Raw genomic sequence first — 15,586 nt, forward strand, 5'->3', positions numbered from 1 at the left:
GTCGATAAGCTCCAGAATTCCTGTAGATGACGCCGAACAGGAGCTTGACTACCGCTCATCATCGCCACTTCGGCGTCATCTCCAGGGATTTGGGACGGCAGGGCCGTTACTTATCATTCACCTTCCAGGCACTGCCTTTTTGTCAGATATATCGTGAATACCTTCCCCTTTTCTTCTCAAAACTTAAATAGAACATTTTAAAAATATATCTTAGTTTGGGGTAGCACATCAGTAATTGAGCAAATCAGTTTCCACGGGTTTCTCAACCCTGGCAACCTCCGAAAACCACTAAAAACCTCGAAACATTGAAAAATATCGAAACTTGGCAACCTATGTATCCTTTGGTGGAAACCGGCTGCCCAAATAGCGTAAGATATACATAATCACTAGTCCCTGACCGGAGAAACCCTTAGACTATTCCTTTTCGGGTTTCCAGAAACCCCGGCAACTTCCAAAACCAGTAAAAACCCGGAATCTATTTTGCCATGTTACTGATGCAGATAAACCCTAGACAAGAGAGAGAATATATTTTAAGTTTCTTCCAGTTTTATCCGATGCTTCTGATCCGGAACAAGATTCTATTATATTCTCCTCTTATTTACAATTTTCTCGCAGCATAAACAAGCCAACTCCCACAGTGTGTTTGGCAATTTTTTCCAGAAGAACCGCTTGATAAATTGTTTCGAAACTTGATGGGCAGATTGTTCGCCGTGAAAGGAAGCGATTCCACTATTTTTCATATTTTTCCTAGCAGTTTTTGGTGTCCCGGCCAAAATTTTAGGGCCTATTTCTGTATATGGCCATTTTCTCCAAAACGGCTCGTGAGACCTGGCTGAAATTTGGCCAGAAGCTTCCCTCAATGTTTCTGCACGTTTTCCGGGCACTTTGGTAGCCATCAAAACATTTCCATTTTTATTAGTGGGCTTTGCTTGTCCATGACTGTACTCAACTGCCAGTCTGCCACGGAGGTTCTCTAGATGCGTATGCCTCGCCCCGAGGATATACCAACAGCAACACACTCCCCGAATGGGGAATTCAGCGGAGTTTGAAACCCTAACCGGCAACCTAACCTCCTAACCTAACGAGAACCCTAACCATAACCCTAACCTCCCGACCCTAACCATTAACCCTAACCTCCTAACCTAACCGAGAGCGCGCTACCGCGCGGGGAGAGTTAAGAGCACGCTACCGCGCGAAGGACATGTATTATCTTATATGCTAACCCTAACATCCCTAACCCTAACGGCGCCTATTCGGCAGATACGTCGGAGTGTCAATAATGGCCAATTTGATGGGATATCAGCGACACATCGTCATGTGCCTGAGTGTGTTGGGTGTCGTTGTTGGTACACCCTGCCTCGCCCCAGCTCGCCCCGGGCCCGTGATTTGCTCCGCAGTCCACTGAGTATTTTCAGCTAGGTTCCTTGGACTTCCCCAACTGGACTTCTGCCGTTCCGCTTTGTTTTGTACCAGCTGATTGGTCAATGCCCTTAAGTCAATCAACGAGTCAACTCCAGCCAACGTAGTATGCGCATATGTGTGCCTCTGATCTTACTGGGTTATGGTAAGTACGGATTTCTATAACGCCGAGTTTTGCTTGACACTTTCTGACATTGCAAACGTTCCAGAATGTTCCTCCCAGTTATCCGATTGGGGTATTTTTTGTGTGACGAAAACATATGGCCTCAGGGGAAGCTGGGAACTCGACATATAAAGCCTAGGCGATTTGAGGGGCTTTTGCAGCTTCTCTCGAGCTTGAGTCGTCATGGGGCATACACTCCTATCTCTCCTTCTCTTCACTTGTCTCACCATTTGCGTTCTTCCTGCTGCATCGCCGCCTACTTACCAGGTAATATTCAAGACGAACGTTGTATGTATGCTAGACTCATCGTCGTTTAGCTAGGGGAAGGTATCACTTTCTTCGCCACATGGGACAAGGGTGGTTAGAAAGGCGGCTCGCAAACTTACAATTTCTCATGAACTCCCAGGAAAATACAAGCTTGACCTTGAAGTCCACCATCGCGAAGTGAAACCGATTTTCCTCACCAGATTCAAAGAAGCCTATACTTTCAGAACGTTCAACAGAATGTGTGTTTTGGCTTTTTAAACACAACTGACCTGATCTCACGGGATGCTCAAAAGGTGTGGTACTAATCCGGACTTTGATATTGACAAGAACAGCATTGTCTTTCCCAGCGTGGTTCGCAGTCAAGATCAATGCACGAAGGTAGATTTCCTTCCTTTTCAGTTGGCGAATGCTGATAAATATCAACGAATGAAGGCGAAATTTAGCCTCGATCTAGGACAGGTGGTTCTAGATCACCAGAGCCTTGCCGAACTCAATGATTTCGAGGACGAAGAGGTATCTATATTTGAAACCTGGGGAAAGGGTAGGCAGGGTATTATTACCATATGCCATCGCTTCTGATGTTTTGTGTTGAACAAGGAAAGTACAAGATCGACATTGATCTTTACCACCGTAAAGTCAAGCCGAAATTCATCGCCGCGTTCCAGAACCAATATGGTGCCAAGAAGTTCAATGATACGTATGTGGGACAGCTTGAAACGATCTCGCATATCTCTGAAATACAAGCTACTTTTAAGGTGCGGCAAGAACCCCGATTTTGATATCGACAAGGAAGGTTGGGTTTGGCCGAACGCTGTGAGAGGCAAGAGCTGTTCGAAGGTTTTTTATTTCGTCCATCTCTCTTTCAAAAATAAAAATAAAAATCCGTGTTTCAGAAGGATTATATTCTCGACTTGGGCGATACAATCGTTCTTGAATGTCAGAAGGACCCCAACTGTCTCCGACTTAACGGCGAGCTTTCCGTCTTTGAAACATGGGGAACAGGCAAGTGATTTCGTTCTGCTCTATCATTTTGCTGTTTTCCTACAGCGCGTTTTAGGAAATTATAAATTGGATATGGACGTTTATCATCGTGAGGTCAAGCCTATTTTCCTGACAAGGTTCTTTTCGGCATACGGTACCAAATTTAACGGCATGTATGTGTTTTCACTTTGAACTTAAGTCGCTCCCTGATCAGTGAGAAGGTGCGGCAAGAATCCCGACTTTAAAGTCGACAAAAATGGATGGGTGTGGCCTGATGCAACCAAAGGAAAAAATTGCTCAAAGGTCGTATACCTTCAATTTGGCCTCACTTTACGAGAAAGCTGACTCATGAATTTTAGAAGCGCTATTTTCTAGATTTAGGAGAGGTGATTATAGCTCATCAACCCCAAGCCATCGACGGAGAAGAGATCAGTGACGAGTCTGTGATTTCGCGTCTCGAGAATGTTATCAAGGTGTCCAAATTGCAAGAGTTAGTCAATTTCTCTCCTTTGAACGAAAAGCGTGATCCTTAACTCACTAATCATGTCACAGTCTGGTGTTCTTCATTCTCAACCGTGCATAAAGGAGGCTTGGAGGGTGATCGCGGTGTACTCCGGTGAAAGTTAGGTGTGTAGTGTACTTGTAGTCACGGTGACCAGTGGTAGAGTTGCCTTTGCGACTTATCATTGTTGTGAAAGTGTCAATATTATATCTATGACTAGCCCTTTTACTTTGCTCAACTTCCATGAGGGACGTTGACGAGATAATCGTGTGGCCCAGGTGATAACGTGTCAAAAGATAGAACGTTGGCATATTGGGCATCATCTTTTCGAAACTGGAAGTATAAAAATGCGAATAATAAGTAAGATTTTTTCAAAAATAGTGTACAAAAACGCAACAGGACGTAGACAAAGTAATCATTCAAACCTTCGTTTTCTTACTAACCTTCGATGCAGACCGTTTTCATTCCCAATTTGATAGAAGAATCAAACAACCGCCTTCACCTCAAAGAAGCTCAAGCAACTCAACGATTGCTCTTTTGCTTCCTAGCTTTACGGTTGTCCTTCCCACTATCAATCCTCTTCGAAAACTTGCCTGCCCTCTTGTTGATAACGAGCTGCAACGCTCGCTTCGTCTCTCCATCGATGAAGGTCGAGAGATCGAAATAGTTTCCTGCGTACTCAAGGAGCCTGGAAGAGATGTTGGTTACGAAAGCTTCTGAGAGCAGCCAGAGCGTACCATTCAGGCCTAACTTCCGACACGGTGCGGATGTACGGTCGGGTGGTCAGCACGAATTCGTTGAAGAGGACCCACTCAGGTTGGGTATCCAGACCGCAGGATGGATGGAGGCCAACGACCTGCATAAGGATGAGTGAGAATCGTCAGTTGTTCGACTTGGGAGGAACGTGCCTGGTTTTCCTTCACTGTGAGATAATTCCCTTTCTCTCCTCCTTCTTTGTGCGCAACTTGCATGAAGAATCCGCACACCAAGGCTTGTCGGATGTTGGTGTATAGCTTCTTCTCGTCTGAGAGTGACACCAAGTCTATATCGAAGCGCTCCATCGTCCGCTGTAGCTGCGCACGAACATTGTCTGCTTGTTGCAGCGCACGATGGGAGAGGTAGTGTGTCCATGTCCAGTTCTTGTCATGTATATCTGATGAGAGGTCATCAGAAGAAGCGGTAGAGCGACTTTCGATGAACAGCTTACTTTGCATGTACTGGTTATAAACATTCAACAACGTCAGATGATCTCCGTCAGGAACTGTCAATAGAGCCTTTGCAGCGTCCGCCTGTTGTCTTTGATTGTTCGGTCGAAGCCACACATTGGGTACTATGGATGATGTTCGTCAGGAAGATGCAGCATTCGAAAAGGTACATGACATACCTGACATCATCGCGGTGATCGTCAACATCTCATTACTGCATTTGAATTCTGAGCTAACAATCAGCAGCTTCGATAGCTATTGAAAGAATTAGTCGAATGAAAATCCCAGCGTGGAGGGTATCTACCTGCGGGTCTAGAGGAAACTCGGCCATCGTAGCACCTAGGGCGGTGAGGTTCCCGTCGTCGTCTAAAGCCGAGAGGTAATTCAATAGTTCTAGTGCCCTCATAAGCGTCTCAGGTGGAGGGGCATCAACATAACCAAATCGGACAAGATCCTATTGAGGATGAACTTCGTCAGGTTGCAAAATCACCTGAAAGCATGGAAACTGACCTTGATTCCGAGTTTAGCCATTTCCAGTACTGTATTACTCAGATTAGACTTCAAAATCTCAGGATGAGTCTGCTCCTCCAGCTCCGATATAAAGTCCTTCTCAGTGAACAGCCGGTAGCACTTTCCTGGCTTAGTACGTCCTGCACGTCCAGCCCTCTGTCGAGCAGACGCTTTTGATATGGCGCTGACGAACTGGCTCTCCACGCGTATTATCGGATTGTAAATTTTCTGCTTCGAAAAGCCCGGGTCTACCACATAAACGATTCCGTCGATCGTCAGCGACGTTTCTGCAATGTTCGTCGATACGACGACTTTCCGTCCTGGTGGGCCACCAGTCGACCGGGTAGCAGGAGGTGCGTCGAATATCCGTTGTTGTTGTTGTGGGGGGAGGGACGAGTAGAGAGGTATGCACACAAGGGGACCGACAGACTCCGAATCTTGCTTGATGAGATCATCGGCGTCTACCTTGATCTTGCGACATGCGTCCTCGATTTCTTCCTCCCCAGTCAAGAACAACAAAACGTCACCTTCAGCTTCAGCGCGATGAATCATGAGTACTGTTCGGATAGCAGCCTCCAGGTAGTCGGGTTCTGGTTCTTGCGTGTAGAAGATCTCCACCGGATGTGTCCGACCTTGGACGTTGAAGACTGTTGCTAAGACGCCGGAGCGTAGGCTGAAGTGTTTCTGGAACTTGGCGGCATCGAGGGTGGCCGACATAACGATGATTTTGAGGTCAAGCCGCCTCTTGGCAACACCTTTCAGCAGACCCATGAGGATATCGGTGGCAAGAGTGCGTTCGTGGGCTTCGTCAAGAATGATGGTGGAATATCGCTCAAGGCTGGGGTCATTCGTGGCTTCGCGTAGAAGCGTACCATCCGTCATGTAGCTGAGAAAGGTTGTTCCAGGTTCTGTCATGTCCTCGAAACGGATTGAGTAACCAACGTGTCGGCCCAGCTGGACTGTGGGAGTTGACTCAGTTGAGCAAGCTGAATCGAGTGAGATCTAGAATGACGGGAACAACGCACCGTCCATTTCATCGGCCACACGTTTAGCGACTGACATCGCTGCTACCCTCCTAGGTTGTGTGCATGCCACAAGTTTGCCTTTGGTATGTGGCAAGTCTGAATAGGCAACGAATTGTGGGATTCTGGCGACTTGAATCAGATAAGGCTCCGTTATGGGTAGATTCACTATACGCACTGTGTCGTCTTTCCCGATCCTGTCTCGCCGACCAAGATGATTATCTGGTTTTCGCTGAACTGTCCCCATGTATCAGCGTCGTATCAGAGGAAGTGCGGGTAGGAGGTCCCATCCATAAAGATCGTCCTCAATCGCCGTCAAGGGCGAACTTTAGGGATGGGACCTCCACTCACGATTTTCAAGAACTCGTCCATTTGCGTAAAAACGGGTAGTTTCTTCCGCGCTTCAAGAATCTTCTTGTATTGAGACGAATGAGGCTGTTTTGTGAAAGGATTTATGTCTCCATCCTATAAAATAATGTCAATAATTGAAAGGCCGACCGGGACCAAGTTACGCACCATAGCTTTGCGAACTTGTTCTCCAATCACTTTTCGTGGCAAAAAACCATACAACGGCTCCTTTATTCTTGGACTTGGTGCGGGCTCGGGTGCTGCCCCCTTTCTCCCATTATAATGGTGCGCGAGATACGGGTTGTCCTTGGGGTTGGTGCCGGCCATGAGTATTGGTGATTGAGGGTACTGTAAGTGATGGTGGGTGAGAAAGATCAGATATGATATCGGTGCCGATAAGACAGACGGCGCTAAGCTTGTCAACAAAGGCAGGGTCCAGTGACAAAATTATGCGGTAAGCAGGCTTTTTCGGCCAAGTCCACATTGCTTTGCAACAAAGTTGTCTCGCCGCCAGTTCCAAGCCAGGTTAACGTAACCAAATTCTTACTGACACACTGCCAGTTACTCACGCCTATTCAAGTATCTGAGGTGAACTCCTGGGATTGTACGTTTGATTTGCGTTTGATGCTGTGATGGAGAACGAAGCAACTAGTGGATACGTCACATTTTTTTCGTCATGCCTTTTCATAGTTTCGCAGCGCGGAGATTTGGTCACTGAGCTAGTACCTGTAATGGGGAGGCCGGGCGCGAAAATTGCTCCCTGCGCCCAGCGACGCAAAACATTGGGGGAGGAGGCGTGGTGTCCGCCTCCGTATAGCTTCTAAACTATAGTCGGAGTGGAGTACAATAGCCTGCGTTTCCCGTCTGGGACAACCTAATTCAAGTGAGAAGAGTCAACTGGAAAAGGAAGAACAAAATATACCGACAGGAACTTAAGAATGAAACGCCATAATACGAGAGAATCTTACGATAATTTCATGGCTTACCTGGCGTAGCGTGACTACCATTAGATTATCCGGCCGCGGATTCGCAAGCTTTGAGGCAAAGTAAGTAGATAGGGATTGGAAGAAAAGGTGGCCGTGGGAACTTTCATTGTTGCCACACAAAGTAAACAAGTGCACACACGGTTGTTTCTCAGACGATTTTGGCTTTTTCGTCAAAGCCTGTCACCGTCGCCGCCGTTGTTGTCGTCGTCCTCTACTACATTTTTCTCAATGGCCGCCCTTGCACCCGTCGTCGATGGTATTGGTATTGCCAACCTTCCCAACCAGGTTAGTGTTGTCTGCCGTGCTCGACCCCCCACCTGCTGACTTGCTCGTCACCATCTAGCGACACAAGATTGTCGCCAAGCGTGGTGCACACTTTACAATCATGGTTGTTGGTGAGTCACTTGACGACACCGTCGTCGTTGGTCCACTGTTGCTCATTGAGAATGCATATAGGCGAGTCTGGACTAGGCAAGACGACCCTCATCAACACCCTCTTCTCGACGGAGCTGTCACCTCCCAAGAACTACAGCAAGCGTCACTTCAAGCAGCTCGACAAGTTGACGGAAGTTGAGATTATTAAGGCCGAGCTTGAGGAACGCCAGTTCAAGGTCAAGCTCACCGTCATTGACACCCCTGGGTTTGGTGACTACGTCAACAACCGTGACTCGTGGCTACCTATTGTCGAGTTCATCGACGACCAGCACGAGGCATATATGAGGCAGGAGCAGCAGCCCCAGAGGCATGAAAAGACTGACCTGAGGGTTCACGCTTGCTTGTACTTCATCCGACCCACAGGCCACACGTACGTGTTCTCCTGCAATTTTTTAAATTTCTTTAATGACGTTCGTACAGTCTGAAACCTCTGGACATTGAAATTATGAAGCGTCTTGGGACACGCGTCAACCTCATCCCCGTCGTTGCAAAGGCCGATACCTTGACACAGAACGACCTTTTCACCTTTAAGCAACGTGTCCGTATCATTTCCTTCATACTTTAACTCTTCTTGCTCAAACTTTTTCCCGCCAGGTTCGCGAGGTTATCGCAGCTCAAGGTATCAGGATTTACACGCCTCCCGTCGAGGCCGACGACGAGAACGCTGAGCATGCTCACGTTCTCATCGATGCTATCCCCTTCTCCATCATTGGCTCGACTGAAGACGTTAGGACCCCAGATGGACGTGTCGTCAAGGGCCGTGAATATATTTGGGGTGTTGCAGAAGGTGGGGGTTCTGTCAAACTAGCTTTTTGCTCAAACTAACTGCTCTTTTGTAGTCGAGAATGAGAACCACTGCGACTTTAAAAAGCTCCGCTCCCTTTTGATTCGCACACACATGTTGGACCTCATCTCGACAAGTGAAGAGCTTCACTACGAGAATTATCGTCAACAGCAAATGGAGACAAGGAAGTTTGGCGAACCCAAAGTCAAGAAACTGGACAACCCCAAGTTCAAGGAAGAGGAAGAGCAGCTCAGGAAGAAGTTCACGGAGCAGGTCAAGGCGGAGGAAGCGCGATTCAGACAATGGGAGCAACATGTGTTTACTCTCTCCAACGTCTTTCTTTGCCCATTCTGACAAATAATCAAATAACACAGTTGATTGCCGAACGAGACCGTCTCAACAAAGATTTAGAGATGGCGCACAGTACCATCAAGTCCCTCGAGGCGGAGCTGGACAACCTCCAGGTCGGCTTGGGTCGCAGCACGGGCAGACGATGATCATCCGTTTCCCTACACAATATCTTCTTGGACAGGCGCTACCCTCCTCCCCCTTTGGCAATGCACTCTCTACAGTACACCCGCAAAAGAGCGTAGCCGCCAATCTGTTTCTTAATCAATACGGTCGTATACCCTCTCTCTCCCTCCTTCCTCCCTCGCATACCACCCATCCACTCCTTTTTTTCTTGTCACATTGCTTATACCGCACCCGGGTGTTTTTGCTTTGATGTTGGATTTCTTCTTTTCTTTACTTGACCTCACCCATCTCAGAGCCGCTCATGTTACCCTTGTCTGAAATAATACACCACTGTTACCCTTGGGCCAGGTTGGAAGGTATCCTCGTCGGGGGTCTATCCTCTGATCTATGTACTTACAGCAGCCGTCGTTTCAGCAAGTGAGATATAAAAAAACATGCACCACGTCGATGTCAGCCACTGACTCCACCGTGTGAGCATGTAAGTCGCCAAAGAAAGCCTTTTCTACAGGTTAAAATTTGACAGAGCCTGAAGATCATATCTTTTACGTACTGTCATGTGACCCCTAACGGGTCATCAGCACTAACGGGTCAACAAGCTATAGCACCACAACGATCCATGCTATGCATTTGAAATTTTGAACAGAGTTTGACAATGTACATGCGGCTGTGTGTGGAGATTTATTGGACAGAACGTTGAGCATGAGCTGAGATATAAGGGAGATAAGATGGTCACATTGTTGTTTTGCCAAGTTTGCCCATCAAAGCAAGTCTATCTAATTGACGACCATTTCTCTCCACAGTGCTAGCCTCTATTGACATAAATATTTTTGAGAGTTTACAGTGGAGGTATTAGTAACTCGCACACAAAATTTTGAATCAGATAAGGAGAATATGAGGTGTCTAAGAATATTTTACGGTTGGCTTATGTGCTGACCAATTCAGGGCAAACGGGTCAAGGCATTTTAACACTACCCAAAAGCATCCCTCCAGAATAAAACTTACAGATACAATATGTATATGTTTCCTCCTACTCACTCGCAAAATTTTATGTGCTCCCAATGAGAGGGAGGCATGCAATCTGCAAATTTAAGCTAAAGTGACCTGGTAATGGTCACATGACAGTAATACATGTCATGTGCAGTTTGAATAATGTGTTGATTTGGTTGCAGGAAAGAATTTTTGCATGCATCAAGGTCGTTGGTAGCGATCAGCACTTGATGTCCCTTGGCAACCTGGGTTCACCTGCAACGTATTGTTCGTCAGTCTCCTCGCGCAACAAGTTGTTCAACCACACCCCGTCAGGCTTAATCTTCTTGCCGCGATGATACATGACTGTGAGGTACAACCATGCAGCGGCATTGCCGACGGTTGACACCTCGTCAGAAATGCGGGTTCGCGCGTACTTGCTCATCTTGTGGTACAAAGGTATGTCGTTGTATAAGTTGTAGAGATGTTTGGCGACAGCTGTGGTGTCACCAGGATGAGTGAGGTATCCAGACTTTCTGTCCTCAATCTGCAGAGGAATGCCCCCAGTGTGACAGGCGATGACAGGTATCCCGGCATGTTGGACTTCACACAAGGGGCAAATGGCTTTTGTTGCCAGGTAAAGAGGTAGCAAATAGTAAATAACTATGTTAAATATTTTATTTCACATTTGTGACAAAAATGATCAGTTAAATAAAATTATAATTTTCTTGCTCATGATCTTTGTGGCAATGATGAATAAAAAGAAAATGTTGTTGCCACAGCAGGAAGATAAAGATAAACCCTGTTTTGCTATGGCAACAATGATGAGGCAACGATTTAATGTCAATGAAAGCTCGTTCTGACATGAGGGAACAGAAACAAAGAATTTACATATTTGCCAAGCAACGAGGTGATCTGGCCTGCATGGGAATGTCTAATTCCCTGGCAATTATATAATTTCTTTGTTCCCATTTCCTCATGTCAGAACGAGCTGTCAATGACATTAAATTGTTGCCTCATCATTGTTGCCACAGCAAAACAGGGTTTATCTTTATCTTCCTGCTGTGGCAACAACATTTTCTTTTTATTGGTCATTGCCACAAAGATCATAAGCAAGAAAATTATAATTTTATTCGACTGATCATTTTTGTCACAAATGTGGAATAAAAGATTTAACATAGTTATTTACTATTTGTTACCTCTTTACCTGGCAACAAAAGCTGTTTGCCCCTTGTGTCAGAGACTTTGACCTCAAAACCTCCACAAGTGGACAGTTGAAGGGTGATCCAGGAGTTGGCCATCAAGGCATTGAGCACTATTGAGCATTGTGACAATGTGTTTAAAAATTGAAGGCTATGAACGAACATTGATCGCTGGGAGGAAGCCTCATGACAACGATGTCCTTGGAGAATTTGGCATAAGGTTCCGTGTAGCATGCTAGTAAGTATCCTACCTATCCTACCTATTTACCCTTTCCACCTCCCGAGACTCGCCTCCATTGATTGACTTATATGCCCACTCTCCATTCTTTGTATCACATCACGTTACGCTTTACGTAAGCACTGTAGTTATACCTCATGTAGTACATGAGGAAATGATATCTTCTTACCATCGCTTATATCTCTCGTATCGCTTGGATACAAAAGCCCTACCAACGGCTTCACTTCAAGCTTTGAGAGATCAACGGTCAGACTCCAAGAACTTCGTTATCGCAATCTCCACTGGGACTGTCCGTGGAGATCAGAGTACGAGAATGCTGAACCGTCACGTTCTATGATTCCAAGCGTGCAACTAAGCTGTATAGACCGACTCGGTGAGTCCTTACACCTTTGATCGTCGTAGTCCGCTAGGCTTTCCAACGACTGTCCCACTACCCAAGTGATCACTACGTCAAGTAGCGGTTACAAAGGTGGACACTGTGGGAACAGTCGATACACCTAGCCAACTGTCTAACCAGATCTAGATTCACTCATCGTTCACCTTGTCTTCTACATTACTCATTACTCTTCCCTCGCTACGTCGACCAACCTGTCCGACTACCGAGCGCTGAAAAATTCGACTCCCCCTGTCGTATCTAGGGGGGGTAGGCCCGCCTTCTCAGGCACTTTTGGATCCTTGAGGATCCCGGGCTCGAAACCCTCTACGACTGCCTCACTACCTCTCTCAACAGACTCCCCTTGGAGGAGAAGCCCCATTGGAGAAACTCCCCTCACCTCGTCGAAATCACGCGATCAACCCCCTCACCAATCGTCCCAAATCCCTAGACTTAAGACAACGCCCCGCTCGGAGACCAAACCCTTGAGAACGTCGATGGACAATCCTTCACATAACCCTTCACCTCCCACCTCATCTCATCTCCCGAATCCCGGAAACCCCTCTAACGTCGAACACTCAGAGAGTTCACGGAATAACCGGCTAGGCATGGAAAGGGGGTACTCTCTGTCCCCCATGTACAGCCTCATCCTCGAGTATAATCGTGAGCAAGGGTCCAACTTCTCGACGGCAGCCGAAGTGTCATGGATTCTCCAACAGCCAAACCTCAAGGCGAGAGATATTTGTATCAAAACTGACGCCACTGATCCAGACTTTGCTATTAGTCTGATAGACTCTCGTTTAGACTACATCGTACGAGCAGTCACCGAACTACAAACTTTCCTTGACAGTATGGCCGAGCTGATACAAGAACAAATGAAGGTGTTTCGAATCGACCCGGAGGAGACTATGATTGGCGCCTTACAAGGTTGCGAAAGCCGATCGCAGCTAGAAGTGGCCTACAGTATATTACTCAAACGACTACTAGCCGCCCAGCAGACCGTCGCAAAGTACGAGGCCCAATACCAAAACTTGGAGACTCCTCTATCACCTATATCGACGGTCCCCGAATTGCACGAAGAACTCGACGGAATCGACGGCGCCGATAACCGTATGAGGTTCCTGCTTCAAAAGTTCCCCCATCACCAAGGGCAGTTAAACACCGAAGCTCTCTCAGCCGTTGCTCAAGGACACCCTTGGAGCACCGTTTACCCTACACAACCACTGCCAACAGAGGGAAGACTCCTACCACCCGTTGAACCACTGCCCTTCCAGACAGACGTTCCCGCAGGGAAAAAGAGAGTGGACTGGGATGATACGGCTCTGTGGGATGAGAAATCCTCAAGCGTCGAACAAGGTAGAGAATTGGAAGGAGGAGCGGAGCTTTCTTTCGGATTCCAGACTCCTTTCAGAACCAATAACAAGTTCTTCGAGGAGTCAAGAAGTACACCCCCCACTTCGTTTTTCTCTACCCCGAGCCCCATACCAACCTCAAATCCGGAGGTCATGCAAGACGTCACGGTCGGACTAGCCACTCCCTCACAGACCATTTTTGGGGATAACGTTAGGGATCATAATGTGGCGCCCAGCCAACTTTCAAACACTATGGTTATGTCGAAGCGTAACCCCAAGGGAAACACCCACTCGCACAACTCCTTCAATCTACCACAAAACACCGACAGCCTTTCCTTACACAAGTATTAGTGACCTTACCCCAACAACACTGAGCCCCCTGACCATACAAACAGGCCATGGTTGATGGTGCCTGCTGATGAGCCGATGTATATGTTGACCCCATCAAAGCTGGCTCGGCCACCCATATCTTCTTGAGGAGTGGTTCTGTGTGCCGGCCGACCAGCCTAATGATGAATTGACCCTGCTGAAATTGCCTTGGATTGTGGGTCAGCTGAACAGCTTTTGATTCCTCACAATATGGATCAGCCCACTTGCCGCACCCTGGCTCGGCAAAGTCAGTTTACATACCCGAGGTCATGAATCTCATTGTGAGCCCCGAGCAGAGATGAGGCCGGCCCCCATCTGTTGCCATCTCCAGCCTGGATATGGCCTGGCCCAGTCGGCACCACACTCCCTACCATTCTTTGGCTTGTCTCCAATTAAACAATTTATGTTGCCATCTGTCCCGTGATGATAGCCAGCCTGGCTAACACATGGCCTAACTAAGTTTACTTGTTCATATGTTGTACCAACCCCCCAGTGTTCTTTGCCATGTCCTGCATTCAAAATCACCCTCTGGTTTTATGTTTGCATCAGGCCAGTGAGTACATTAGCTGGTCCTGTATTCTGGTGCAAAGTTACTGAGCAGACAAGGTCATTGAATCTGTATAAATGCATGGAAACAGCCAATCAAACATGTTCAGATGCAAAATAATGGAGCCGACAAGTGGGAAATAGTACAAATACCTGGGTTTCACCTTGAGTGATTGAGCCGATTCCATATTAAATCATTGTGTCTGGGCCAGTGCATTTTTCAGGGAAAGGATGTGTGAGCTGGCACCATGTCCAGGTGAAATTACACCAAGCAGACATGAATTACATCAGTAAAGGTGCACATCGGGTGATGCAGGCATTTAAATCCCAAACTGTTGAAGTACGTTGGCTGGTGCCATGTCCGGATGCAAAATAATCAAGCAAACAAGTGAATGAAATTGGTAAAAATGCCTGGGCTGCACATCGGGTGATATTAAATTGTTGAAGTACTTTCAAAGGGCTGGGAAAACAACCGAGCAGACAAGTGAATTAAATCGGTAAAAGTGCCCGGGCTGCGTCTTGGATAATAGAGCCGATTTAATATTAAATTGGTGAAGTACTTTGGCTGGTGCCAAGGCCGGGTGGAAAATAACCGAGCAGACAAGTGAATTAAATTGGTAAAAGTGCCCGGGCTGATCTTGGATAATAGAGCCGATTTATATTAAATTGGTGAAGTACTTTGGCTGGTGCCGAGGCCGGGTGAAAAATAACCGAGCAGACAAGTGAATTAAATCAGTAAAAGTGCCCAGGCTACATCTTGGGTAATAGAGCCGATTTGATATTAAATTGGTGAAGTACTTTGGCTGGTGCCGAGGCCGGGTGGAAAATAACCGAGCAGACAAGTGAATTAAATTGGTAAAAGTGCCTGGGCTACATCTTGGGTAATAGAGCCGATTTGATATTAAATTGGTGAAGTACTTTGGCTGGTGCCGAGGCCGGGTGGAAAATAACCGAGCAGACAAGTGAATTAAATTAGTAAAAGTGCCTGGGCTGCATCTTGGATAATAGAGCTGATTTGATATTAAATTGGTGAAGTACTTTGGCTGGTGCCGAGGCCGGGTGAAAAATAACCGAGCAGACAAGTGAATTAAATCGGTAAAAGTGCCCAGGCTACATCTTGGGTAATAGAGCCGATTTGATATTAAATTGGTGAAGTACTTTGGCTGGTGCCGAGGCCGGGTGAAAAATAACCGAGCAGACAAGTGAATTAAATTGGTAAAAGTGCCCGGGCTGCGTCTCTGGTAATAGAGCTGATTTGATATTAAATTGGTGAAGTACTTTAGCTGGTGCCGAGGCCGGGTGGAAAATAACCGAGCAGACAAGTGAATTAAATTGATAAAAGTGCCTTGGCTGGGTGGAAAAAACCGAGCTGATTTGAATTAAATCAGTAAAAGTGCCCGGGCCACGCCTGGGAAAATAGAGCCAAGCTAATATTAAATTGGTA

At 46.8% G+C, this 15,586-nt stretch overlaps 4 protein-coding genes across 4 annotated transcripts; 1 reads left to right on the forward strand and 3 right to left on the reverse strand.

Moving 5' to 3' along the window:
- Positions 1-1,527: 1,527 nt before the first annotated feature.
- On the forward strand, positions 1,528-3,413 carry LACBIDRAFT_317857 (uncharacterized protein; the record flags this gene model as incomplete). The annotated part of the gene is made up of 12 exons (XM_001879106.1): positions 1,528-1,564; positions 1,643-1,770; positions 1,904-2,088; positions 2,197-2,227; positions 2,282-2,390; positions 2,447-2,546; positions 2,605-2,686; positions 2,743-2,851; positions 2,907-2,999; positions 3,045-3,133; positions 3,190-3,320; positions 3,383-3,413. 12 exons carry the CDS (start codon positions 1,528-1,530, stop codon positions 3,411-3,413), a joined length of 1,125 nt encoding a protein of 374 aa, XP_001879141.1.
- A 441-nt stretch (positions 3,414-3,854) lies between these two features.
- LACBIDRAFT_325530 (uncharacterized protein) lies at positions 3,855-6,901 on the reverse strand (the record flags this gene model as incomplete). Its single annotated transcript, XM_001879356.1, has 12 exons — positions 3,855-4,020; positions 4,070-4,188; positions 4,319-4,485; positions 4,540-4,662; positions 4,717-4,792; positions 4,842-4,991; positions 5,048-6,033; positions 6,073-6,194; positions 6,248-6,306; positions 6,421-6,534; positions 6,586-6,723; positions 6,767-6,901. The coding sequence occupies 12 exons, from the start codon at positions 6,899-6,901 to the stop codon at positions 3,855-3,857; spliced, it is 2,355 nt and encodes a 784-aa protein (XP_001879391.1).
- Positions 6,902-10,303: 3,402 nt separating this feature from the next.
- On the reverse strand, positions 10,304-10,798 carry LACBIDRAFT_317860 (glycosyltransferase family 4 protein; the record flags this gene model as incomplete). Its single annotated transcript, XM_001879357.1, has 2 exons — positions 10,304-10,725; positions 10,795-10,798. The coding sequence occupies 2 exons, from the start codon at positions 10,796-10,798 to the stop codon at positions 10,304-10,306; spliced, it is 426 nt and encodes a 141-aa protein (XP_001879392.1).
- Positions 10,799-11,243: 445 nt separating this feature from the next.
- Positions 11,244-11,452, reverse strand: LACBIDRAFT_317861 (glycosyltransferase family 4 protein; the record flags this gene model as incomplete). The annotated part of the gene is made up of 2 exons (XM_001879358.1): positions 11,244-11,377; positions 11,428-11,452. The coding sequence occupies 2 exons, from the start codon at positions 11,450-11,452 to the stop codon at positions 11,244-11,246; spliced, it is 159 nt and encodes a 52-aa protein (XP_001879393.1).
- Positions 11,453-15,586: the final 4,134 nt, after the last annotated feature.

Source organism: Laccaria bicolor, genomic scaffold, assembly GCF_000143565.1.
Source record: "Laccaria bicolor S238N-H82 LACBIscaffold_8 genomic scaffold, whole genome shotgun sequence".
Classification (NCBI taxonomy): Eukaryota; Fungi; Basidiomycota; class Agaricomycetes; order Agaricales; family Hydnangiaceae; genus Laccaria; species Laccaria bicolor.